This window comes from Pelophylax lessonae (genome assembly GCF_965119305.1).
Source record: "Pelophylax lessonae genome assembly, chromosome: 12".
In the NCBI taxonomy this organism is placed as follows: Eukaryota; Metazoa; Chordata; class Amphibia; order Anura; family Ranidae; genus Pelophylax; species Pelophylax lessonae.
The window spans coordinates 65710838-65738375 of record NC_138779.1 but is presented as its reverse complement, the minus strand read 5'-3'; the positions used below and the strand labels follow the sequence as shown (position 1 = coordinate 65738375).

Sequence of the window (27538 nt, the reverse complement as noted above, 5' to 3'; positions counted from 1 at the left end):
GTACCTTGTATGTTCTTGACCAGAGGCAATAAACTTGTGCTAAAATGTAAACAAAACAAATTGACTGATAATGCAAGAAAAACAATTCATCAAAATAAACAGATACAAGCAAAGAAAAAAAAAATAGGATAATTCTGTCCATAACAGCAGGAAAGGGAAGAGGGTTGTCCCACGATCCCCAAACTCACTCCATTGTGATCTGAACACAGCTGCTCACCCAGGGGTGAATGAAAAGCTCCTACTGGCCTATGGGGGGACCTTGGAGTGCACTTAAAGCTTAAACAGACCCAAAACAATAAGTACGAAATAGTTCCATGGGGTGATCAAACAAAGGTAGCAAAGATACCAGTGTTTAAAAATAAAACAGAACAAAAAGAAGAAAAAGGAAAAGGGTACAGCACAGGGTCTTACCTAAAATAAAGGAATGCATATACTGAGATGGTAACTGGGGGAAAATCTCATTGGGCCAGTGGTGTACCTAAAATATCTAAAAGTAAAATGCAGTTACTAATTTTGCTAACTGTAGCATACTGCAGTAACAAACAAAGAAAGTGATATCTGCCTAAACATGGAGACTTAGAAACGATGAAAGAGGATGTCTAACCTAGAGAAAACAATGTATGATAGTAAGCCCAATGTCCAAAGATAAATACATACCAGGGTTGTCAAATCCGCATCCCGGGTAGGAAAAAATACAGCCAGACCTTCCATGTAGGGGCATGAATCACATGGGAGTAACCCATTTTTAAATATGGCACCTGAGGTCCCTCAGAGGCCACTCCCATGCCACAGACGGATTGGAACTTGCGTAATAGGATAAAGGATAAATAATATATACTTTTTTTATCCTGCTGAGAATTGTGAGTTTTTTTTTCTTTGTATCTGTATATTTTGAAAATTGATTTTTCATGTGCTATCAGTCTATTTGTTGTGTTTACATTTCAGTACAAGTTTACTGCCTCTGGTCAAGTACACACAAGGCGTACAAGGCCCTGATGAAGCAGAAACCTCTGCAAAACACGTAGACGCTATTCACTACTGTTATTTTCTATTGTTCTGCCTATATAATTATGTCTTATGTTTTATCAAATTATTGGTTTTGAACAGTATTCTAACCTTCCTTCTATGTAACCACTACCGACAGCATTTTTGCTTGTAAATATTGTCTGATGATGCCCCCAGGAGTGTAACCATACTCGAATATTCATTTAATGCACCTCCACAATTAACCACCACACCTAAAATTGGTGTGTGAACTTCTTTATGTTCTTGGTGTGTGTTCTGGGTGTGGCATTTGCCCTGTGTGGTGTGTGCCCTGTGTGGTATGTGTTCTGGGTGTGGCATTTGCCTTGTGTAATGTGAATTCCAGGTGATGCGTGATCTGCAAGATGTGTGTCCTAGTTGTGGCATGTGCTCTGTGTGTTGAACACACACAACACAGAGCAAACAAAACACCCAGAAAACTCATCACATCCAGGACACTCACCACACCCAGGACATGCATGATCTAGGTGTGGTGTGTGCTCAATGTGGTATGTGTACTGAGTGTAGTGTGTGTTCAGGGTACTCACCACCACTCACACCAACCCCAGAACACTCACCACACTTATAACAGGCAACACACAGAGCGCATACCACACCCAGAACACACATCATAGTGGTGTGGTTTGTTTTCTAGATGTGGTGTGTGCTCTGTATGAGTGTCTTGGTGGAGTATGTTCTGGGCTTGGGGTATGCTTTCTGTGGTTTGTGACACACACCACACCTAGAAAACCATACCGAGCACATAACACATTCAAAACACACTACCCACCTATGTGGTTTGTGTGTCTTGGGTGTGTGGTTTGTGTGTTTTGAATGTGGTGTGCACACACTATACCCATAATACACACTACACCCAGAACACACTCTACACCCAGAACCCTCACCACAAAGAGCACACACTACATTCATAACACAACACACTGTATGTGAAGATAAAAGTGCAGTATTAAAATACAATTTATTCGCAAATGGTCATAAAACTCACAGGACAAAACAGAGGCACTCGCTTATCAGATAAGGGGAACACCACTGCTCAGCCTTCTCCTGCAGGGCTGTCCAGTGGACTCCTGTCACTGTGGATGATCAGCTGGAAGCTAGGACACCAGGTAGGAACCAGGAACTTTCCAGGGCTAGCATGGAGCCTTCCTGTAACATCACATCCTCCCATGTGTGCACTCCACGCTGCCCCTGGAGACTTCCTAGTTCCTAACTGGCATCCTGGCTTCCATCTGATCATCCACAGCAACAGGGGTCTACTGACAGACCCTGCAAGAGAGGGCTGAGCGATGGTGTTCCCCTTATCTGATGAGTGAGTACTAATAAATTGTATTTTAATACTGTACTTAGATTGCACTACCCCTCTCTTCCTTTTTATCTTCACATAGAGAACTGGCATACTCTGGGGACAGCTACAGCTGGTGTTGACCATAGCCTATGGACTTATTTTGGGCTTTATGGATTATGGCTATTAAGCATCTGAACACATGGAGCCAGGCCCCCCTGTTGGCATATGGACAGTCTATGTGGCCAGGTATATCCCAGAATACATAAAGCCCACAGCCAACTCTGCTCCTATTTGGAAAAAGAAAGTGTGTGCACTATATGGTGTGTGCCATGTGTGGTGTGTGTTCTTGGTGTAGTTTTTCTCTCTGGGGTATGTGCAACACACCACTCCCAGAACACACACCACACAAAGTACACACCATATCCAGAACACACATTATGTATTTATTGTACTTGTATACTAACACTGTCTTACATTCTAATACACCCAGCTTCCCTCCCTCTCCACACTCATCAAAAAGGTATAGAAATACAGTAGCATTTTTCTCTTTGCAACAACCATCTAGTTAAACAGAATAGATCAACTCAGCTCTGTAGTTTTTTAATGACATCAATTAGCCTCTAAACCTAATCTAGCTTTGTGGTAGGAAGAAAATGATTTAATCTGTCTGCGGTCCCATATTTATTACTCATACCGTTGACAGGACCTTGCATCTGGACATACTCATTGGGCATATGTTATTGCAAAATGAACTTATTCCTTTTTTGTCTTGAGAAATTAGACTGATGAGGACACAAAAATCCTTATAAGTAAAAAAAAACTCTATGTAAATTAATTTGTCTGATTTTGTAAAAGTATCTCATAGTTCAAATTACTGCAGAATGAGCTAGAAATATTTTTGCCCGACCTTCCTAGACAAGAGATTTACTTTTTTACAGACCTAAAGTCTGCATGTTTTGGACAATTTGTCCAGCTACATTCTTCTGTTCACTTGAGTTATTTTTGCCTTCTACTGCAAAAACATGTTTATGTTAAACCCCTAACTCCTAAAATGGTATAATAAATATTGAGCATTAAAACCCTAGATCCAGCCAGATGCTATATTGCACATATTGTGACACAAAAAGTAAACCTTTTATGTCCACCAAAGTTTATGATCTCTGGCACTTGCAAGGACCTGGGCTTGTGTTCAGATTGGGTCCCATAGGGTGAAACTAAACCTGGATCCAAGACCAAGGTTGTATACAGATTTTCAGCTTCTTTCTGGCTTCGGGTTAAGTCTTGCTTCCCCTTGGTGTTAATCCTGACTCCTTCCATTGAACTGTGAAATGCCAGAACCTCTGTGGCCAGCAAAGGTTTTGGCATTTGATAGTTACATGTCAAAGTTAAATGTCAGTCAGCAACAAAATGTCAGTTTAATTCACTAATAAATCTGTTAATACACAGACTGGTCCTGTTATTATCAGTCACCTATGCCTTACCATGTCTATCATATATCAATACAATTGAACCATGTTGTTGTTTCAATTTTAAATAGTGTTTGTCTACAATGTGAGTTTTGAAAAAATAATTTCTTTTGATTTATTTCTACAATAAAACTATATATTTTTTTTTACGACTTATTGTCATGTCATTGAGCCAGCAAAGTCAATTCTTTATGCAGTAGCAAAACATTTCCTTGATTACCTCTATCATAAACAAAACCTATGTTTCACTTGTCTAACTGTTTGAAATCCCAAGGTTGTAGGTATTTTGAGCTTTAGAATATTTTCTTTTTTCCTTGGCCAACTATATTAAATAACCCCTAAATCCAGTTTTTGGAATGTGTTTTACTACTTTGCCCTGTTTTTTTTTTTTCCATATCATAGCATAGAAAATATTTGTAATCAAAGTCTTGAAAAATGTAACTGCCAGGGGTCCCCACTTAGTTTCTATAATAAAACGGTAGAGTTTTTCTTGATGATTGAAAGTTGCTCCCTGCTCCAGGGCCACCCACTGCTTGATTTACTTTTCTTTTCAATACCTTAGCCTGATTTATCCTACTGCCTATATGACTGCCATCAATGGGAAAAATAGTGTGTTTTATGGACAAAAAGTGGAAAGACTGTGCTGACCCTCTAGATGTGATATGACATAGTAATATGGCAGGATTTAAACCTGAAGTTATTTAGAGCATAGGAATTTGTTGTTAGAGATTTTTTGATTTTACAAGACATTTTACATGGTAGTCTTAAAGTTGTTGTAAAGGCACATGGTTTTTTACCTTCATGCATTAAGGTAAAAAACCTTCTGTGTGCAGCAGCCCCCCCCAGCCTCCCCCCCCAGTACTTACCCAAGCCCCCTCTTGATCCAACAATGTCCACGAGAGCCATGCCTCTCCGGAAGACTCACACTCCTGATTAGCTATTGGCAGCAGCGGAAGCTATTGGCTCCCGCTGATGTCAGTCACAGCCAGTGAGCCAATCAGAAGTTAGAGGGGGCGGAGGAGATCCACAAATGGACACACAGAGCCTCAGCCCAGGTTCAGGAGGGAGGAGCCAGGAGCGTTGGTGTGGGACCCCAGAAGAGGGGGATCTGGGCCACTCTGTGCAAAACCACTGCACAGGGAAGGTAAGTATAAAATGTTTATTATTTTAATGAAAAAAAAAAAACTAAAGCTTTACAAATTAAATTTAAGATCATTTACACTATCTTGTCTATAGTTAAAGTGAAATGATCACCTTCTAAAACAACCCATTTGGTTTAAAATAGAAATATAAGGCAAAACATTTTTGTACAGATCGGGATACTTTCTCATACAAGTACATGGTACAGCAGACACATATCAGGAATATAAAGTGTTGGGGGTAACAAACACTTTAGGTTTTGTTATTCTGGAGAGGGTTTCCTTTAAGCACATTTGTCCTTCAGGGCTAGTGGAAATCTATTGCACAGAGCAGGTAAGTATACCATGCTTGTTATTTTTAAAAAAGAAAAATCAATCCTTCATAGTCACTTTAAATTGTTTTTGAGATGAGGGTTTTGTAATATTTTATTGTCGAAGACTGTCTGTACATGTATTTACTGTATGTAAAGTGCTGGAATAATAAAATATTTCTTATTTTTTTTCAGATGCTCCCAAGATTAAGGGTCCAGTGGTGGTTTATACCTGGGAGGGAAATCCTGTAAATATCACTTGTGAGGTCCTTGCCTACCCTACTGCAAGAGTGTCCTGGCTCAGGGATGGACAACTTCTGCCAAGTTCTAACTTCTCCAACATCAAGATTCACAGCAGTCCTTTAGCCAGCAGTCTCGAGGTGCAAAGCAAACATAATTACATTTACTTTGTTCACTTTTCCATGTATTACTTAAATAAATAAGTACATGGACACTTAGCTATGTTCAGCAATCATCCTGCTAGTGATATCATCATTTAACTGGGTGTTTCACTACGGCTAGTCATATATGCGTACATTTCTCCTGTTCAACCTCATAAGTTGTACAGAAGAACTCACTAGATTCCCCCATACATGCTAAAAAGTGGATAAAGGAATCTGTATTCCCTCCTGTTGTATTCAGATAGCAACAGCACCTGTGTTGTAAATGCTGAAATTTTCTTGTTGATTTTTAAATCAACTTTTGTTGAGCTGGGTGGTGCTACCTACAAATCAGATGAAATTCAAGCTGTGTGTTACTAGCATAAGATTGTGCACAAACTCATCTGGCAATCTTTGGCATTGCCTATACTTTGCTTAAAACCCTTAATTTTCTTTTGTGTACTGGGAGTGTGTAAGTAACTAGCTTATGTTTGTTCTACCAGATAAACCCAGACTCTGAAAGTGATTTTGGAAACTATAATTGCACTGCAGTCAACAGTGTTGGTCAAGAGTCTTCTGAGTTCATTCTTGTACAAGCAGGTCAGTAACAGTTGATTTCCCAGTTTGGGATCTGTTTTTCTGGATTGTGGTGATTATATTTATTATAAATGATACTATTGCCAAAAAAAGATTTTAAAATTATCGCCAAAAAAAGATATGAAAATGTAGAATATGCCAATGAATGCATTATAATAAGAACTATACCCTACATTAGAAATGTGAAAGTCAATTTGATTTGTTGCTATTGGGCAGCAAAAATTGTTCTGCCAGACAATCATTTAAATAAGAACTCATAGCAATAATTTTTTTAACAGCATATTTTAAGTATGCAACACATTTAGCATTGTTAAAATTTAGTAAAGTACAAAGTAAAATACAGCTCCAACTAGTACATTTTTGTTTAGTTGTTGAATAGAGAAAGGGCAGATTGAATGGTTAAAATGGTCAGGTTCATTTTTGTGTCTACATACCTGCTGGAGACTTTTACCCTCACCATCGTCTATATTTGTATCTTATTCTTCATATATTTTCTTTTCTATTTTTTTTTTAAATAGTTATTGTTAATTATGTAATTTTTCCTAATTGGCAGAGACCCCATCATCGCCAACTATTCTCAAGGTGGAATCTTATTCTAGCACAGCTATGGTTGAGTTTGAAGAACCAGATTCCACAGGCGGAGTGCCCATTCTCAAGTACAAGGCAGAGTGGAGAGCAACAGGATCAGAGATTTGGCAGACTGCCAATTTCAGTGCCCGGGATGGTAATTGAAAAGATTGTATAATGTCCTTTCTGTCTTGACTCTTTTATTTCATGAACCTAATTAGAAAATAATATTATTTCTAGAATGAGAGTTTTTGCTTTTTTAACTCTGTGGGGCCGGCCGCACGCAAATATGCAGCCTCTTGGCGGGTAGGCCTTGGTCCTGTGTGGATGCATATTTGTGTTCATTAGTGCAAATGCAGATGTGCAGAGAGCACGTGCCCTGCATGCTCCTGGCACAGTTACCAGTGACCAATGGAAAGCTCACGATTGCTGCTTGCGATCAGGAGCTTTCTGATCATGTGACCACCATAAAAGCCAATCACTGCAGTCACATGTTTCTAAACCCTGCCCTGCCTCCTGGCATCCTAAACCCCTTAAAGGGTCATGAGGTGCTAGCTCCAAGGAGTTAAACCAGGATCATAGAAAAAGTATCATGTCTCAGGAGATATATTTTAGAAACTTTTTCCTTTAGAGGTCAACTGATGCAGCAATTATAGGTGAATTCCCATGGACTTAAAAACCTATTGGATTCTTTAATTTCTCAGGGATTATTATACAACCATATATTTTCCAGGTTCTCTTCAAATGTTTTATAGAGTCAAGTAAGAGAGCCTTACTAATACTGCTTTATTTTCTGTACTGTTAAAAAAAAAAAAAAAAAAAAATCCTTTGACAAGATCAAAGCCACCTGATAATAGCCCTGCGTTAATTGTCATGAACGTAGAGGAAAAGGTTTTGCCTCTATATTTCTCAGTTGGTGACTGTTTCAGTTTACCTATGCCTACCCCCAACACTGATATGAACTTTTGGAATACAATAATTTTCTAAAATAAATTTTTACATTTATTTAAATTAAATTGCCTTTTGACTTCGTAGATTGTTGTGTTCTGAAGTGATTTACTTTGTCATTAGTTCATGTAATACTACTTAGAGCCTATGCATTCACTTAAATCTGGGGCAAGTACCTTTTGCTTGCTTAAAATAGCCTCCTAAAGAAGATGGATAGCGTGATGCTGCAACTGTCCCACATCAGCTCAAAGACAAAGAACTGAGCAATCACATGATGGATGATTGCTGAGTTCTCTGTCTGCATGGAATGGAGAGCAGTGACTGTCAGTCACCCCTCTCCAACCTGCTCCTCTAGCTTTCACTGAAGCCCCAGGCAGGAGAGGGGGCAGGCACAGCTGACTTCAACTCTCAGCTGCATGCTGAGAGCCAAAGTCAGCTGTCGATTAGGCAGCTGGGTGGATCCCAACAATATAATCAAAATCCTTCCAGAGCCTGGTGTGGCTCTGTGACGTCAGAAGAGCAAAACTAAATGCACTCCTGTGACCCACAGGTGAAGTACGGCCAAAAAATTAATGGACAAACTTCTCTTTTATTATCCAGTTAACCATTATAAACATTACCTTGTCACTGACACTGTTTTCTGTAGAGGTTGAGGGTTGTCTCTTAAGTCATATGACTTTTTTGTTGTTTCAGAGAGTTCAGAGGGTTCTCTTACAATAACTGGACTCAGGCCAGAAACATCTTTTGTTGTGAAACTGTCAGCTGTCAATGGCAAGGGTATTGGTGAATCATCTCCACTGTTTGAATTTATCACCCAGCCAGTTCGTAAGTACATTTGGAGCTTTCTACTATTTTCATTGCTATGTCACTTGGATTATATTAGTTGCATTGATATTCATATTACTAATATTTTAATAAATAATATAAAAAAACTGATATTGCTCTTTTCTAAGCCACAAATTTATAGAATGATCACTTTATAGGTAAGCTGAGTGCAACTTTCATTTTAAAGACACAGAAAATGGTTTGATGACGTTTTAATATCATTCTACCATTTAAGGGGAAGAATACATTTTTTCTCCATTGAGTTGCAGGTTTGTTTTACTAAACTGTGTTGTGACACAAGTTTGTCTTTGGTAATCATTTCTATGACACACATCAGGTTCCTTTTTTTTCCCTTATTGTTTTGTGATTGGTTGTTTTGTTGAAATGATAAGCAGTCAATGACAGAACAGAAAAGAAGGTAAGACGTTGATCAAATGTTTCATGGAAACTGTAATCAAAGACCAACTTGGACTTACTTCAAAGGAAAAACATTTTTAAGCAAATCTTAATATTCAGCTGGTAAATAACCTCTTTAAGGGATAGTAAATGTTTCAATTTAAGTGTTAGGCGAAGCATGGTTACCTTCTTTTCCTCTGGCATTGCTGCTTGCACAATATGTAATAAAGATCTAAGTTGTGCTATAGTATGGATTCAAAAAATGTATAAGTATATTGTACTATCTCACTTTTCTCAGGCAGACTGGCAGCTGTTGTCTTTGTACAGTACTGAATTTATACAGAATTTTTTTTTTTTTTAACCAAAGGAGTAATGTAACTCATTTTATTCTTTACAAATATCCAGAGGACAAATTTGAGTGAAAAAGGACTAAGTGATTTGATTCTTGAACTTTAAAGGCCTCACTTATACTTGATTTATTAAAGTGACAGAATCACTTATAAAGATTTATTTACCTGCCAAAAGAATAGATGCTACACTTATTTTTTCCAATGGCTTGTTAGTTGTAACATTCCTATCTGCTGTCCCTAGCATATATTTCACACTTCTGGGTGTGTGGAGACATGTTCCCCTGCTGCCCGTTGTGGTTTTTCCTGCTGGTGCGTACACCACAATTGGAAATACAAGCAGGTGAAAGAAACCATTATGTTCTGTGGGGGAAATATACATTCGGCTCATCTGACCTGTCAGATACCTGCAGTAGCTTGCAAACAGTGAAGAAGCAGCATTTCAATAAATGGGCCACTGGAAAGCTAAGTATAGTGACTCCACTTTTAGCAGGTATGTCATTATATACAAGTGACTCTGAGCTAAAAGGACACTTCACTTCAAGATAACAATGTATAAATGGATGTATAAATCATTTACATATGAACTTTAGTACATTTACAGAACCTGTACAAGAAAAATACATTTTATCAGTAGCAGGTGCTATTTCAAAGCATTGCTACGGCAGAAATGACTGAACAATTTCATATAAAAGCAAATCAATTCAATAAGAATTCACAGTTGTAAGCTGCAGTTTGATATTTTTTTAAAAAAGTTACAATGCAATAATGATCTAAAATTGCTTTTCAGGTTATTATTGAATTTGGAATCTTTCCTTGTAAGAACTGACAAATATAGCAAGCTTGAGCTGGCATATTTGCTTGATGCCAACATTCTAAAAATGTTTTTTATGCCTGGCAAAATAAATGCTAATTTCACTAGTGCATAGTAAAACTATTTGCTGCAATGGGAGCAAACAAAGGGAAACTGTTACTACTAGCTGCCAAGTTCTAATGGCTCATTAGAACCATATTAACACTTGTGAATTTCTATTGAATGCATTTAACAGAGTTTAACTTAATAACATTCTACAGGACAGCCTAATAGAAATCGGCACTCCTTGTAGTGACTGATGATTTCTTATTCACTTTTGTGAGTTACAGGCACCAGAATAATATTGTTAATGTTTTTTGGTCTGCTAATAGAAGTTTATTGCAGTTAGAGTAAAAAGCATACAAAATGTCCACTTAGGCCTCTGTTCAAATCATTAAATAAAATATATTTTATTAAAAATCATTTTCAAACAAAATGTCTAAAAAAATATTAGCTCAAAGAAAGAGGTCCAGGGATAGGATTACATAGAATCTCTGAAAAGAGCACCTTGGATGAGCCGAGGACCCTGTTCAGTCTGATTGGCATCTTGAGTGGCCACATTGTTTTTCTTGAGATTTCACAGCATTCCCCTTTTTAAGACATGGTAATTCAGATAGACGATGGGTGTTTATATCTTCAGCAGTACAGATCGGTGACTACCTGAATTAAATTTGTAGGGGGTTTAACTTATCTTGTTCGAAAATCCCTGAAACCAAAGTCCGGTTGAGTCCAGTTAGTAGATTCTGACCATTTTTACATTTTTTAAAGCTAACAGGCAAATTATTGTCAATAAATAGGCATGGGAAGCTGGGCACTGTCAAGAGATCCATGAGATGCCTGTGCCAATACCAAAAAGTAAAAATAATACAGTGAAATGTTTATGTAGCTTCAAGGGCGACATGGAAATTACACCAATATTTGACAAAACAGGTTTGAGGGATGCCTTACATTGTTTTTTTTTGAACCAGCAAGGATTTAAGTGAAATTTTGAGTCACAGTGTACTTTGGCAGCATATTTTTGGCTGATGAATTACACAGAGCAAATGCACCCCAAACTACTTTAATTTGATTGATATCAATAAAAAAAATACCTTTTCGGGTGTCTTAACTTTCAGAGGTTATAGCCCCAAAATACTGTATTTTTTTAGGCAGAAGAAGCTGACATTGCTGACCCTATTCCTCATACACCACCACTTCCACCACCAGAACCTTTGAAACAACTGCCTCTTGTGTTCCTCCTATTGTAACCACTTTCTGGCCCAATAGATGGAATCACCCATATAAAACATTACCTGTCATTTTTTCCCATATTTAGCACAAGGTTTTTGTATTGGGTGGTCCCACAAAACCCATTTCCACATGCCCTCACTTTTTTATTATTTTTATTTTTTACAGCTTTTATATTTTTTCCTTGTAAGGCCATCCCTGCCCAAGTAGTCATCCCTGTAGTCTTTTTCAAAGGCATAACAGTGGGGTAAGAAAATAGTGTCCCTAGAATATTATATGGTGAAGAACTGTTGAAAATTGCTCCCTTCCTGTAGTTCATGGTCTAGGCAATCCAATATTAATGCAGGCCCCCCTTAAATCCAAAAAAAGGTCTGAATTTAACACTATGTGACTTTTGTCTGAACATTTAGCTTTGTTCTCATTATTTTATATCTCTGAATTTGAACCTCTGATTTTTTGAAAATGTGGTGACAAAGCTGCCAATTTTCCCAAGAGCTGAGGCTGATAAGGATCTGCCTGGAATTCACAAATGCCCCCCCAAGGAGTGATATAGTTTGTTGTAGAATGGCTCCCAAGTAGCAGCCCTTGAAAACTCTAAGGGACATGTGATTTTACCAAACATTCACTGGTGGTGAATCAATCACTGTAATATAAAACACATGCAACAGGAATACTGACTATGGCCTTTTTTGAACTGCTTATACTGTCCTGCCTCTGCTTATTTTTTCATTTGTATGCATTTCTCAATCTTTATTGGAGAAAACAAATTTGTTGTGTTTGTTTCTACACCATTTTAACTATTTGACCTGGAAACCATAAACAATCATTTGTTGTTGGTCAATTTTTCTGACGTGTATCTAGGACAGTATGCAGTGTATATGGTTAAACAAAACAGCTGCCTTGTGTCTAAGCCCTCTTCCCTTTTTCAATTTGCTCACAAGACTGCCCTGCTGCTGGTCTTTTTTTTTAAGTGTCTGAGATAATACAGTTGATCTTCTAGTGTAGAAAAAGCCCCGACTTGTTTGTGTCTTCACATTTTAGCCTATTCTGCCTTGTCACATTTTTATACTGTCTTGCTACTGGCCATTTTAACCAAACCATGCCTAAGGGCTATAGCCCTGAATTTTTTTTAAAATGGAAATGTGGTGTCTCTGGGGTGAGGATGAGTGATGATTTGGACACACAGAATTTTTACATTTCAATTTAAAGAATACAATGTGGTGCTATGAAAAAGGCAGCACTTGCATTAGCTGGGAGCAGCAACTGCCTTATGTGCTCTACTAAACACTACTAGCTAAAAGTTATAATCTTATAAAAGGGAAAAGACAACAATTCATAGACGAAAGTGGCTAGCTGTCATTCAGATGTTGTAGATAGATATTAGTCCTTAAAATGAGTTTTTGGTATAAAGATCTTTGAGCGGGTCACATAGGAGACTGTACCCTAGCAGTGAAGTTCAAAGAACCCAAGCAAAACTTGTTAAACAATATATATAACCCATTTAGCAAAATCTCATATTAGCTTTTACATTATAATGTCACTTGGAGAATATTTTTTTCTAATCGCTAGAGTTCATTAAAAAAAAAAAAACTGGTGATACATATATAAAGGTTCTTTTTTGACCAGTGTGTGTTATATGTTGACAACCAATATATAAAGGTCCTTGTTTGGGCACTTTGGGTTATGCAGTGACAACACTCTGCTCCTGGCTCCCACAATCTCCTGATTGTAAATCACCCTGCACATTGCCCACACACATTTTACTGTTTTGACAATTTATAAAAGACCTGGGAGTAAAAAATTAATTGCAGCCAGCAACAACTAGAAAAGGTGCCCTGTAAAAAAAAACAACAAAAAAAAAAACGTATGCAGCATGATCACTTAAGTTCATGCAGATACAGGCTGTAAAGAGGCTACAAGACATCAGCAGTATTAAAATGTAACAATTAATTTAACAAAGTATAACCTCTTTGACCCCCCCCCCCCAATTCTACAAGATTCTACAAGATCTAGTACCTATGAGGCATTCAATAAGGGGTTTACTTCAATTCTAACAGACATTCCAGTGCCTACAAGTCTTATACTATTCTCTCCCTATGCAGCACTGCCTGTGCTTAACCCACAACAGATAAAGAACATTGTCAATATGGCTGCTGTAAACTCACCCTTCTTTAATGAAAGGATTGATTAATCCAAAAGCCCCCATATTGGTCCTTCCAAGCCAGAGACTATAGAATATAGTTCCAGGGAATTTAGTCTGTGGAATTTCCACATAAAATCAACAGGACCACACATTTTGAACCTGCTGGATCTGCTGCAAACCCAAGGTAGCAACAAACCCCAATTTGAACTCTATTTAACAGTGTATCATAACTCAAATACTGAAGGACAACAGTCATCTATATCCCCAGCACTTTATCAGAACTGATATACAGCAGTTATCTATATTTTCAGCACTTTATAAGATTCAGTAAATTATCAGAACTACACCAAACAAAATTATAAACGCAACACTTTTGTTTTTGCCCCCATTTTTTATGAGCTGAACTCAAAGATCTAAGACTTTTTCTATGTACACAAAAGGCATATTTCTCTTAAATATTGTTCACAAATCTGTCTAAATCTGTGTTAGTGAGCACTTCCCCTTTGCCAAGATAATCCATCCACCTCACAGGTGTGGCATATCAAGATGCTGATTAGACAGCACAGGTGTGCCTTAGGCTGGCCACAATAAAAGGCCACTCTAAAATGTGCAGTTTTACTGTATTGGGGGGGGGTCCAGGGGGTTCCAAAAACCAGTCAGTATCTGGCGTGACCACCATTTGCCTCACACAGTGCAACACATCTCCTTCACATAGAGCTGATCAGATTGTTGATTGGGGCCTGTGGAAAGTTGGTCCACTCCTCTCCAATGGCTGTGCGAAGTTGCTGGATATTGGCAGGACCTGGAACACCCTGTTGTATACGCCGATCCAGAGCATCCCAAACATGCTCAATAGGTGACATATCTGGTGGGTATGCTGGCCATGCAAGAACTGGGATGTATTCAGCTTCCAGGAATTGCGTACAGGTCCTTGCAACATGGGGCCGTGCATTATTGCAACATGGAGTGATGGTGGTGGATGAATGGCACAACAATGGGCCTCAGGATCTCATCACAGTATCTCTGTGCATTCAAAATGCCATCAATAAAATGCACCTGTGTTTGTTGTCTATAACATAAGCCTGCCCATACCATGGGCCACTCGATCCACAATGTTGACATCAGCAAACCGCTCACCCACACGACGCATTACACGCTGTCTGCCATCTGCCCTGTACAGTGAAAATTGATGCCAGATGCCATTGAATGTGAGCATTTGCCCACTCAAGTTGGTTACTATGACAAACTGCAGTCAGGTCAAGACCCTGATGAGGATTACAAGCATGCAGATGAGCTTCCCTGAGACAGTTTCTGACAGTTTGTGCAGAAATTCTTTGGTTATACAAACCGATTTTTACAGCAGCTGTCCAGGTGCCTGGTCTCAGACGATCTTGGAGGTGAAGATGCTGGATGTGGAGGTTCTGGGCTGGTGTGGTTAAACGTGATCTGCGGGTTGTGAGGCCGGTTGGATGTACTACCAAATTCTCTGAAACGCCTTTGGAGACGGCTTATGGTAGATAAATGAACATTCAATTCATAGGCAACAGTTCTGGTGGACATTCCTGCAGTCAGCATTCCAATTGCACGCTCCCTCAAAACTTGCAACATCTGTGGCATTGTGCTGTGTGATAAAACTGCACATTTTAGAGTGGCCTTTATTGTGGCCAGCCTTAGGCATACCTGTGCAATAATTATGCTGTCTAATCAGCATATTGATATGACACACCCTTGAGGTGGATAGATTATCTCAGCAAAAGAGAAGTGCTAAAGAAATTTAGACATATTTGTGAACAATATTTGAGAGAAATAGGTCTTTTGTGTACATAGAAAAAGTCTTAGATCTTTGAGTTTGGCTCATGAAAAATGGGGGCAAAAACAAAAGTGTTGCGTTTATAATTTGTCTAGTGTAATATACTAAAATATATTTATCAAAGCCTAGCATAGCATCAGAAATAAAGTATGCTTTATCCTAAAGGTTTCATACCTCATGCTAGCATTACACATAAAAAGACAAACCTTAAATACACAGTTCAGCAACTAAAAAATTGCTAAAACACCTAAACAGATTTTATTTTCTCATCTTGCTACAAACATTAAAATGTTTTAAAACGTACAGTCTGTTAAAACATTTTAAAATTAAAATGGGGTCTTTACTAATCGATGAAACACATTGTACATACATTGTACATACAGTAGCAATCTTCTTGTGAGGCAGCCAAAAAACCCATGAGCTGATTAGCTGCAGGAAGATAATTGAGAATTGCTGCTGTTCACTGGAAATAGAGCTGTATGCTTTACATTACATACAGCCACGTCTTCAGAGGCAGGGTTACAAAAATATCCCCTTGCACCCTTTATTAATATTGCCTGGTCAGCATGTAAACTGGGTGTGACACAGCATGTTGCATATTTTTGGCTCATTCTTGTAGGGGAAGGGGGAACTGGTGTGAGGATGGAGGGTGGGTGTGGCATTTGTACCCGTGACATGTTACACCCTAAATAGAGTTGTAACATGGTACAAAAGGTGAACTTAGCCTTTAATCTATTCACCAAGACCCAGATATTCCCCTATTGAGTGCTACCATCTTGCCCTGTACAGAACATAGAAACAATGAATACAGGCTGTTAATTATGGCCCACATGTTAAAGAGGCATTGGTCTTTCAGTGGCAGTCAAGTGTCACTGCTCTCTGGGCCAGGCAGAGTAGTTGTTTAGTCAACGTAGGCTTCATGTTTTGGGGATAAGAAGAAGCATGTTTGATACAATTGATGGGGCTGATGAGGAGTGTACCACCATCTTTACATGCTTAATAAATAGAAAGGTCCCACTTAAAATATTTCCTGGTATGGGGTGCATTTGCCGTTCTGTTCACTTAATGATCAGGTTGTGTATTTATTCACTCAGCACATAATCAAATATGTTTTTTTTTTTTTAATTTGTTGCTTTACTATCGAAAAGCGTGTTCAAATTTAAAATATTGATTATATTGATGCATTTGTTTTTGCCAGCTTTTTTTTTTTGCAATATTATTATCCTGTAAGAGAATGGGCCTTAGATTGGTGGGAGGAACCAGTTACTCCACAAGGACATTGCTGCCATCATCAGTCCTATCAATTAAAGGGGGTCATAGTTTTATTTTAAAAAAAGTTTAAAAAGCTTTGTATGTTTGAAAATAATTCAGTGTGTTTAGCGAAATGAGAATATAAGATTTGATTACATATTTTATAATTTGCAGTTGTTTACCTGTGTAGTGTGGATTTGTCAAAATCAAAAATACGATCATTTGACGATAATCAAAAATATTTCAAAATAAGTTATTGCAAAAATGACTCCTGGTTTTGAGTTATATATTAGTTGGCAAACAGGTGATTTATTACTTTGAGAGAATCAATATTTATGTATTGATATCTTTTTTATTTCTCTTTATTTATTAATATAACTATAGACCTCTTTGTTTGCTGTCATACAGCTCATGCTTTAAGATGCTTTATAATAAAATATGTGTGTTTTTAGGATGCGTTCAGAGGTCCAAGGTGTGGAGATTTTGAATGTATTACATAGGGCAAAGTTTCCCAAGCATGTCAAGTCCCACCTACAATTCTTACAAGGTGAATGTCCACGCAGGAAATTAAATTCCATTACTTAGACACAAAATACTTTAAATTCGTATAAGTGGGATTACTTGCAAAACTTGCACTGTTGGTGGGACTTGAAGGTATGTTTGGCAAACACATAACAGAACCTAAACAAGATACTTTTGAGCAGTGTTAACACTTATTTTCAGTATTGATTTAAGTTATTTGAGACTGGCTTATGTTACTAAATATCTATTTTCCGCCAGTATATTTTAAAAAAAAAAAAAAACAGTATCTTTGAAAAGAAATAATGATAATAATTGCAAAATTGTTACTTTGAATTATAGCCCTTCATTGGTTTGGCAGAATATTTTATATGTATTGATTTCAATACAGGGAAAATTACTTCGTTTTGGTGGCTTAGCGTTTTTCCAAATGCTCTATCAAGGATACTGTCTGGGACATTTATTGACATTGAACATAACCAGAACTGAAGGTTCTCTAATCATTTTCATTATTTTCAAATTCTAATTTCATTTTCATTTGCCTTCATTACACAGTGTGTTCCCATATTTAATTTAAGCTCATCCTTTCCTTTTGGTTGTCTGTTTGGCTCCATCTCACTTGCATTCTCTTTTATTTCGAACCATCTCTCTTCTTTCCATCTGTCTGCAACCCATTGGAACACCACAGATATTTTACATCCACGTAAGTGCCTCTTTGCAATCTTTCTCTCTTCTGTAACATTCATTATATCAGTGACCCTGACTGTCCCTGCACGTAGCTTTTGGGTTTGAAAGAGGACATAAAAACATTGAATTAGACATTATTTTGAAGAGTTAGAATGCGCAGCATGGGCAAAGAGATTGCCTGCAGTGAGAAGGCTTGGTTTTGGTCTTTAACTTCTCAAACCTCAGAACCCATTATGTTTTTATAAATATTTAAGTGAAATTAATTTTAAAATAAGCAGCCTGTCACATTTCACCTTGTTAGTCAATCTGTTTTCTATTACACAATGGATCCTTAGAGTTTACACTTGTGTATAGTTCTGGGTAATATACCATGCAGAGTTTAATAAAGCATGTTTCTCTCTAATGAAATGATGGATTTTGAAGGGTATTAACCTTTTCTGTTTTCTGATGTCTGAAAGTACAGTTGTATTACTACACTTAAAGCTTAGTATTGCAGATTTTTTCATTTTGTATGTCACAGATTTTACATTAGATCTAACACAATGCAATAAACAATAGTTGACAGAAACATAGGAAGTGGGTTTGTTGGGTGGAAGATCACAGAATTAAAATGTATCAAAAAAAAGGCAAAACTTTTTTTTTTTTTAGGTTATAGATAGAGTAGATAAGGGTTAGCACAAACATTTTAGTATGTGTCTTTGGCAAATTCACTTCTCTATTTGTCTTGTGACTATTGTCATGATCACGTTTAGCCCATCCTTCTCCACATACGCGCACATACAAACATAAACGCACCTGTGAGAAAATGTCACTTGCGATATACATTTTACATGCCGTACACACTAGAGTAAGAGCAATATTTATAGGCGTTGAAGGCTAACTCCAAACTCATGACCTGTGGATGCTTTTAAAGCATCACTTATGGAAAATATAGGGTACTAACGTTTGGTGTCATTTAGCAGCCACATGCAAACTTAAAGCTTGACTTAAGTATCTATTTATTCAGCGTAACCCCATCTTCTATATTTTTCCAAAAATTTGGATAATATATTGCATTTAAGTTTCCTGAAATTTACTTTAGTGTATTTTGTACTGAACTTTTATCACTTGAGAAACCATTGGACAAATATTGTGTGGCATAAAAAAATTGCAACTACCACAATTTATTCTCATGGGTGTTTGCTTTCAGAAAATATATAAAGTTTTGGGGGTTTAACTAATGACCAAAACTAAAATGACTTTATTTTTTATTTTTATTCTTTTTAAGATTGAATGTTTTATTCAATTTTCTAATAAGAACATCACATGTACAGTAACAGTGGTTGTACAATTGGAATTAATCATTACAGTCAAGTAGTCAAAGTATACACAGAAGAAAAGCATAATGTCTCAACATAGATACCCTATTATCCAACAAATATCTCAACAGCATATGCGATAGAAAAAAAAAAAAAAAGGAGGAACTACAGTATCTCACAAAAGTGAGTACACCCCTCACATTTTTGTAAATATTTTATTATATCTTTTAATGTGACAACACTGAAGTGACAACACTGAAGAAATGACACTTTGCTACAATGTAAAGTAATGAGTTTAAAATAACCCAAAACACAGCCATTTATGTCTTAACCGATGACAACAAAAGTGAGTACACCTCTAAGTGAAAATGTCCAAATTGGGTTTAAAGTGTCAATATTTTGTGTGGCCACCATTATTTTCCAGCACTGCCTTTACCCTCTTAGTCATGGAGTTCACCAGAGCTTCACAGGTTGCCATGGTAGTCCTATTCTACTCCTCCATGACAACACCACAGAGTTGGTGGATGTTAGAGACCTTGCGCTTCTCCACCTTCTGTTTGAGGATGCCCCACAGATGCTCAAAAGGGTTTTGATTTGGAGACATGCTTGACCAGTCTATCACCTTTACCCTCAGTTTCTTTAGCAAGGCAGTGGTCGTCTTGGAGGTGTTTTTGGGGTCTTTATCATGTTGGAATACTGCCCTGCTGCCCAGTCTCCGAAGGGAGGGGATCATGCTCTGCTTCAGTATGTCACAGTACATGTTGGCATTCATGGTTCCCTCAATGAACTGTAGCTCTCCAGTGCTGGCAGCACTCATGCAGCCCCAGACCATGACACTTCCACCACCAGGCTTGACTGTAGGCAAGACACGCTTGTCTTTGCACTCCTTACCTGGTTGCCACCACACCCGTTTGACACCATCTGAACCAAATACGTTTATCTTGGTCCTTCTGGGATGACAGCCATGCAGACACATTTGATGCAGTATGCATGGTGCAGTTGATGCAATGTGATGCAGTGTGCATGGTGCATTTGATGCAGTGTGAGTATGGTCTGAGCACTGACAGGCTGCCCCCCCCCACTCCTTCAACCTCTGCAGCAATGCTGACAGCACTCATATGTCTATTTCCCTAAGAAAACCCCTGGATATGACACTGAGCACGTGCACTCAACTTCTTTGGTCGACCATGGCGAGGCCTGTTCTGAGTGGAACCTTTCCTGGTAAGCCTCTGTATGGTCTTGGCCACCATGCTCCAGCTCAGTTTCAGGGTCTTGGAAATCTTCTTATAGCCTAGGCCATCTTTATGTAGAGCAAAAATTCTTTTTTTCAGATCCTCAGAGAGTTTTTTCTCAAGAGGTGTCATGTTGAACTTTCAGTGACTAGTATGAGAGAGTGAAAGTGATAACGCCAAATTTAACACACCTGCTCCCCATTCACACCTGAGACCTTGTAAAACTAATAGTCACATGACACCAAGGAGGGAAAATGGCTAATTGGGCCCAATTTGGAAGTTTTAACTTAGGGGTGTACTCACTTTTGTTGCCAGCGGTTTAGACATTATTAGCTGTGTATTGAGTTATTTTGAGGGGACAGCAAGTTTACACTGTTGTACAAGCTGTACACTCACAACTATACATTGCAGCAAAGTGACATTTCTTCAGTGGTGTCACATAAAAATATTTAATACAATATTTAAAAAAATGTGAGGGGTGTACTCACTTTTGTGAGATACTGTATATCCCTGATGAGTTTACCCATTATCTCTCTGGAATTTCAGCCATATATCCCAAGTATGTTTAAATTTAGTAAATTTTGGAAGTGTACCTGATTGCAGGGGAAAGCCTATTTCTAGATCTTTTGATAGGTTTAACTGGAGTATTACATCAAAAAGGTTTGGAGCCACAGTGTGTCTCCATTTGCACATGATATGCGCATGACTAGAATTCTGAACTTGGACGGGAAGCAATCAATTCCAATACTGAGGATAGCTATTGAGGGGGATGGGTTCATTATGATGCCAGTCACCTCAGAAATACGAGTGGAAACTGTTTTCCCTAGAATTATTATTTAAATGTGTTCAAATAGTGCAACAACACCTCTGGCAGTGAAAGGTTTAAGGCACCACCCTTTGTTTAAAGGGTGTAAGCACTGTATTTATTAATTTAGCATACCGCCTCCCAATAAACCAGCATGCAGGAAGATGTATTTACGCTACAGATAAGCATTGATATGCTACATTTAACAACATACAAGAAAAAGTACATTTATCCTTCAAGTGCAAAGAGTGCTGTGGTATAGTAATCCAAAATAACTAATCAAAATGTACTTTTAATCAGAATAGTCAAAATGAATTAAGATATTTTTGTGCTGGTTGCTGTGACTCACTCGGCTTCATTCAATGCTCTTTGCCATACTAAATATTTGCCAGTGTTTTACTAGACAAGGTTTTCTACAAAAGATAGTAGCAAGAAAATAGCTCCGGACAACTGCCACTCTGCAGGCGAATATCAGGGGTGTACTGAATAGAAAGGTGACTGGTGTGTGGCTGTCTTTGATGTTCTGTCTTTTATGCACTGAAAAGGAACAGAATCTCCTTCTATAGCAGGATTGGTTACCTCTGGAGATTTTTGGCTTAAGATTTTCTTTCCTTCTTCTCCCTAGAAGAGCAGTCATTGATTACTAACAATAAAAGTGTAGTCGGCAACCCTTAGGGACTTTAATAAGCTCTGATCTTTGCACAATATGGCTGCATTGTAACTCCTCATAGGGCATAACAAATAACCTACAGAGGACTGAGATTTAAGAACTCTGACTGCAGTAAACAAGTCAAGGTGACAGCATACTTTCGGAGCTGGAGCCAGAGGATTTTTCCTTAGGGTAACTTGTGATATAAACCATGCAATAGTCTATGGACTGCTGTAGATTTTATAGACCTGAGGAGAGTGGAAAACATTGTAGATGTAGGATATCAAACAGCACAGGAAGAATAATGTTAATAATCACACTAGGGCTGACATTTGTAAGCCGAGGAAAGAAAATGTGAGCTTATTACATTTTTGATTCTACCTTTAGTGCAAAAAGTAATAATGATGTACAGAGAGAAACAACCCATAGCACATTAGATATAATGGGATCAAGGATTGCCACACAAGGGCAGTTTTTGATTGGATACTGCATTTTTGTTGTCTAAGACAACCAAGCAGACCCTGCCTTTCATTTATTACCTAAACAACATGAAGGACTCATTAGGATATTAAATTCCAATAAGTGTTTGTGGTTAATAGATGTAATGATAGTATTTAATATGTTTTTTTCTGCTTTATATCACCTACCTTCATTCATATTTTTTCTACATTTACATACAGACTTAATTGTCCTGAAAAAAATATTGAACAAAGTATTATACTGGCAGGTGCACTGCAGTAGTAGAAGTTCATGTTTTTTTTTTATTGTTTTTTCGACCATTGTAAGGCTCCTACTTGTTATAGTTTGTGCCACTTTTTGTCTGTTTTACTGCCACCTCGCTCAGCATGTAAAGGTATAGAAAAATATACACCCCCTTTACAAGAAAACTATAATGGTTTTGGATGAATTACTATTATTTTACTTCAACCATGTATTGTTCCTTTGTTTCTGTGGGCTACTTACAAGACTTGCAAGTGCCTCATTCTGCATATAATTTTATATTTATCCATGAGTTGCACCCAGTGCCTGTACCTAACCCGTATATACAGTATAAAAGTAAACAATTAGTAAAGCATTTACCAATTATTACCAAAACACTAAGGGTTAGACAAGAGGTCTGAGACTACGTATTATTAATATACAATATTTCAAATACAGCTGACAAAAATAAAAAAATGTTTAATTTTTTGGAGTACTGATTTTTTATTAAACATTTTTTTTTTTCTTTTTCTCAGCTGCATTTGAAATATTGTATATCAATATTATGCAATCTTTTAACCAGACCTCTTTTCTAGCCCCTATTGCTTTAGTAATAATTTGCTATATACTTTATTAATTGTTTACTTGCATATTATATGTATAGGCTAGGTAAAGACACTGGGTTCAACTCATGGATAAATACAAAATTATAAGCAGAATGAAGCACCTGCGAGTAGCTCCCAAAACAAAAGCAAGAGCAAGAGCAAAAAAAAAGAAAATAATTATATATATATATATATATATATATATATATATATACAGTATATACAGTATCTCACGTAAATATTTTATTATATCTTTTCATTTCACCACACTGAATAAATGATGCTACAGTGTAATGAGGTGAGTGTACAGCTTGTATAACAGTGTAAATTTTCTGTCCCCTCAAAATAATCAACACACAGCCATTAATTTCTAAACATTAATGGCAACAAAAGTGAGTACACCCCTAAGTGAAAATGTCCAAATTGGGCCAAATTAGCCATTTTCCCTCCCCAGTGTCATGTGACTCGTTAGTGTTACAAGGTCTTAGCCCTGAATGGGGAGCAGATGTGTTAAATTTGTTGATATCACTCTCACTCATCTCATACTGGGCACTGGAAGTTCAATATGGCACCTTGTGGCAAAGAACTCTCTAAAGATCTGAAAAAAAAAGAATTGTTGCTCTATATAAAGATGGCCTAGGCTATAAGAAGATTACCAAGACCCTGAAACTGAGCTGCAGCACTGTGGATAAGACCATACAGCGGTTTAACAGAACAGGTTCCACTCAGAACAGGCCTCGCCATGGTCGACCAAAGAAGTTGAGTGCACGTGCTCAGCGTCATATCCAGAGGTAGTCTTTGGGAAATAGATGTATGAGTGCTACCAGCATTGCTGCAGAGGTTGAAGGGGTGGGAGATAAGCCTGACAGTGCTCAGACCATATGCCGCACACTGCATCAAATTGGTCTGCATGGCTGTCGTCCCAGAAGGAAGCCTCTTCTAAAGATGATGCACAAGAAACCCCGCAAACAGTTTGCTGAAGACAAGCAGACTAAGGGCATGGATTACTGGAACCATGTCCTATGGTCTGATGAGACCAAGATAAACATATTTGGTTCAGATGATGTCAAGCGTGTGTGGTGGCAACCAAGTGAAGAGCACAAAGACAAGTGTGTCTTGCCTACAGTCAAGCATAGTGGTGGAACTGCATGAGTGCTGCCAGCACTGGGGAGCTACAGTTCCATTGAGGGAACCATGAATACCAACATGTGCTGTGACATACTGAAGCAGAGCATGATCCCCTCCCTTCAGAGACTGGGTCGCTGGGCAGTATTCCAACATGATAACGACCCAAAGCACACCTCCAAGGTGACCACTGCCTTGCTAAAGAAGCTGAGGGTAAAGGTGATTGAATGGCCAAGCATGTCTCCAGACCTAAACCCTATCGAGCATCTGTGGGGCATCCTGAAATGGAAGGTGAAGGATTGCAATGTCTCTAACATCCACTAGCTCCGTGATGTCATCATGGAGGAGTGGAAGAGGACTCCAGTGGCAACCTGTGAAGCTCTGGTGAACTCCATGCCTTAGAGGCAGTGCTGGAAAATAATGGTGGCCACACAAAATATTGACACTTTGAGCCCAATTTGGACATTTTGACTTAGGGGTGTACTCACGTTTGTTGCCAGTGGTGAAGACATTAATGGCTGTGTGTTGAGTTATTTTGAGGGGACAGCAAATTTACACTGTTATACAAGCTGTACACTCACTAATTTACATTGTAGCAAAGTGTAATTTCTTCATTGTTGTCACATAAAAAGATATAATAAAATATTTACAAAAATGTGAGGGGTGTACTCACTTGTGTGAGATACTGTATATATACAGTATATACACACACTATATATACCCATTTAAAGATGTAAAGCTGTGTATTATTTAACTTTATGCTAATTAGAATAGTCCTCTTAGCAATGAGACACATATTTAAAGAACTGCAAATGTGCAGTATAATGGGAGCACAAAGCAACTGGGCTCACTGATTTCAAAACTTTTTCACCATTTATTACATTGTTACACTACTTTATGAAAGTATGTACCCTTTATAAAACTACTCCTATATGTGGGCCACTACATCCCAAATAATTGTTGACATGTGTATATTAATAACTAGTGCCCTGTTATTGTGTATCAGTTCCGGTTCACACTATAGCGTGCGCGGCGATCGCATGTAATATCGGAGCGCACTGCTCCTTCATTACATGCGATCGGATGTGCAGTGCAAATTCAGCCATACCACTGATTCGGAGCCTATATCTATAAACCAACCTTTTTCAACCTTTTCAACACAGAGGAACCCTTGAAATAACTTTCTGGTCCCAGGGAGCCCCTGCTAAAAATTACTATATCTACAACTCATGATATCTTAGTGTGATGGTCATTGGAAAGAATCCTTCTTACACATGTGATCATTGGGAAAAGTTACCCTCTTCCATAGCTTATAAAAAAATCAATGGTGTCAGTGGGAACTTATCTAAGAGGCAGAAATTGCTCATTGCTCAAGGAACCCCTAGCGACCTCTGGAGAAACCCTGCTATAAACTATAAGTTATTCTTAAATATAACATACCAAACTGTTTGTCATGGGCACTTTAGTAGTTGTGAGGGGTATGGTGTATTTTTCATCAGCTAGGATTAGGGGTACATTTTACCTTTATTTTTATAATAATATTTAGAGAAGTCCCTACTTTGGAATAACTAAAGGTTTGGATTTTCAAATAAATATATTTTTTGTATCAAATTTGGAGCACTGTGACCCGTCACCTATTGTGCACCAAACCCACCTCTGCGACACAAAAAAAATTATGTAAATCACAAAAAAAAAAAAAATTAAATACAATCCTAATCTTGATCGCTGCCTCTTAAAGAATGTTAAAATATCTCAGTAAATTCACCAATTATAATCAGGTAAAAAGGAGCACTATCTAAACCAATTTGAAGCCCTGTTGTACAATACAGTATATTTGCGCTATTTGGTACTGATATAAACCACATACACATACACACACCTTCTAACCTGCCTGTCATCATTGTGTGTTTTTGATAGCAGAAAATGTATTATGATTACATCTATGTGTTTGACATCATTTGTAAGCAGCAGAAATTATTTTTCTGTTCTTCATGCCATCAGGAACTTATTTTCTAATTAGAAGCTTTAATTAGAGAATGTATTAACATGCTGCATAATTTATTTATTAGTCTTGCTCATCTTTGAGGTAACAATACACTTAGAAAATCAGGGGATAGAAAACAATATGCACTGTGTAGAGATAACAGATATAATTATAAGTGAAATGGTTTTTGTTTTTTAGGAACAGAGCTTCCAGTATTCCCTACCACTGTTCATTTTAGTGAGTAGAAAGGGTGTTGAACATTTGCAGTGTGCATGTTAAGAAAACTACTAATAAGTTTGCAGTAATTTTTTATATTGGAAGTACAGTTCCTCTTACAAAAAAATTATCTCAACTCTTAAAAACTAACAGTGGACATAAGCAGGATTTCTAAAGCATGGTTTCTTATGGCATTAGTGTCTTTATAATGTTCCTCTGAACATTCACCTATTTTAATATTGCAAAGCTCCAAATAACAAATTATAACCTCATGATTTAAATATAAGCCCCTAATCCAGTGCTTGTCATCTCTGCTCATATAGGAGGCCCTAGAGAGGGCATCTGACATTACCAAAATGTCACAGATAATATTCAGAGAATACAATACTCCAGAAAGCTCTCAAAAACTGTAGACAAACACCAGTAGATGGTCAAAGGCTGCAGACATGCTGTGGAAGATGGTCAAAGACTGGAGACACCCTACATGAAACTGCCAGAACACCCTTTACAAATGAATGCTTTCACATTTCTTTTCCCTGCACCCCCCCCCCCCTTAGAAAAGGATTGTGCTGGAGAGCACAATCTGAGGAAAAAAAACGTAACAAATAGAAAAGGGAAGGACAGCACAGAAAAGGAGTAAAATAGTGTGAAAAGTAATAAACCATACCATTTATCTACTAAAAACAAATATAAAAAATTATTTTCTTCACTGGAGTAAGCACCTAGATAAGGAAAGCAAAGACTACTGCCTGCAAGAGGGCCGAGGGCTGCACCGGGCCCCTGGGCTGTGAGTTGAGTATTAAGGCCCTCATACTTATAGTTACATTTATAGCCCATGTGCATAGATCAACACCCTGCTTCCTTCTGAAAGCATGGTAATGGTACTCACCTGTTTTAAGACTGCTGAAGTTGTTTCTTATCTATATCTATTATCTATCTTATCTATGTATATTATCTATCCTGTCTAGTCTTTTGATTGGACAATGAAAGAAAAGCAACACACTAATTATGTCCTCCATGTGTTCTCTGCTCCTGTAAGCATTTTTGCATTATTATGCTGTTAGCATTGCAGAAAGCTTTTAAGCTTTTATATTCTCAAATAGCTGACTATCCCTCTCCCAGTCTAAGTG

The 27538-nt window shown here is 37.8% G+C and overlaps 1 protein-coding gene across 5 annotated transcripts in view; it reads left to right on the top strand.

Annotated features, from left to right (window-relative positions):
• Positions 1 to 27538, top strand: part of NCAM1 (neural cell adhesion molecule 1) — a 507520-nt gene that overhangs the window by 412350 nt on the left and 67632 nt on the right. For all 5 annotated transcript variants that reach the window (XM_082273679.1, XM_082273678.1, XM_082273680.1 and 2 more), the window contains 4 exons: positions 5441 to 5625; positions 6129 to 6225; positions 6776 to 6946; positions 8431 to 8562. In XM_082273679.1, the coding sequence (XP_082129805.1) occupies positions 5441 to 5625; positions 6129 to 6225; positions 6776 to 6946; positions 8431 to 8562 (585 nt within the window). The remainder of the gene's footprint in view (positions 1 to 5440; positions 5626 to 6128; positions 6226 to 6775; positions 6947 to 8430; positions 8563 to 27538) is intronic.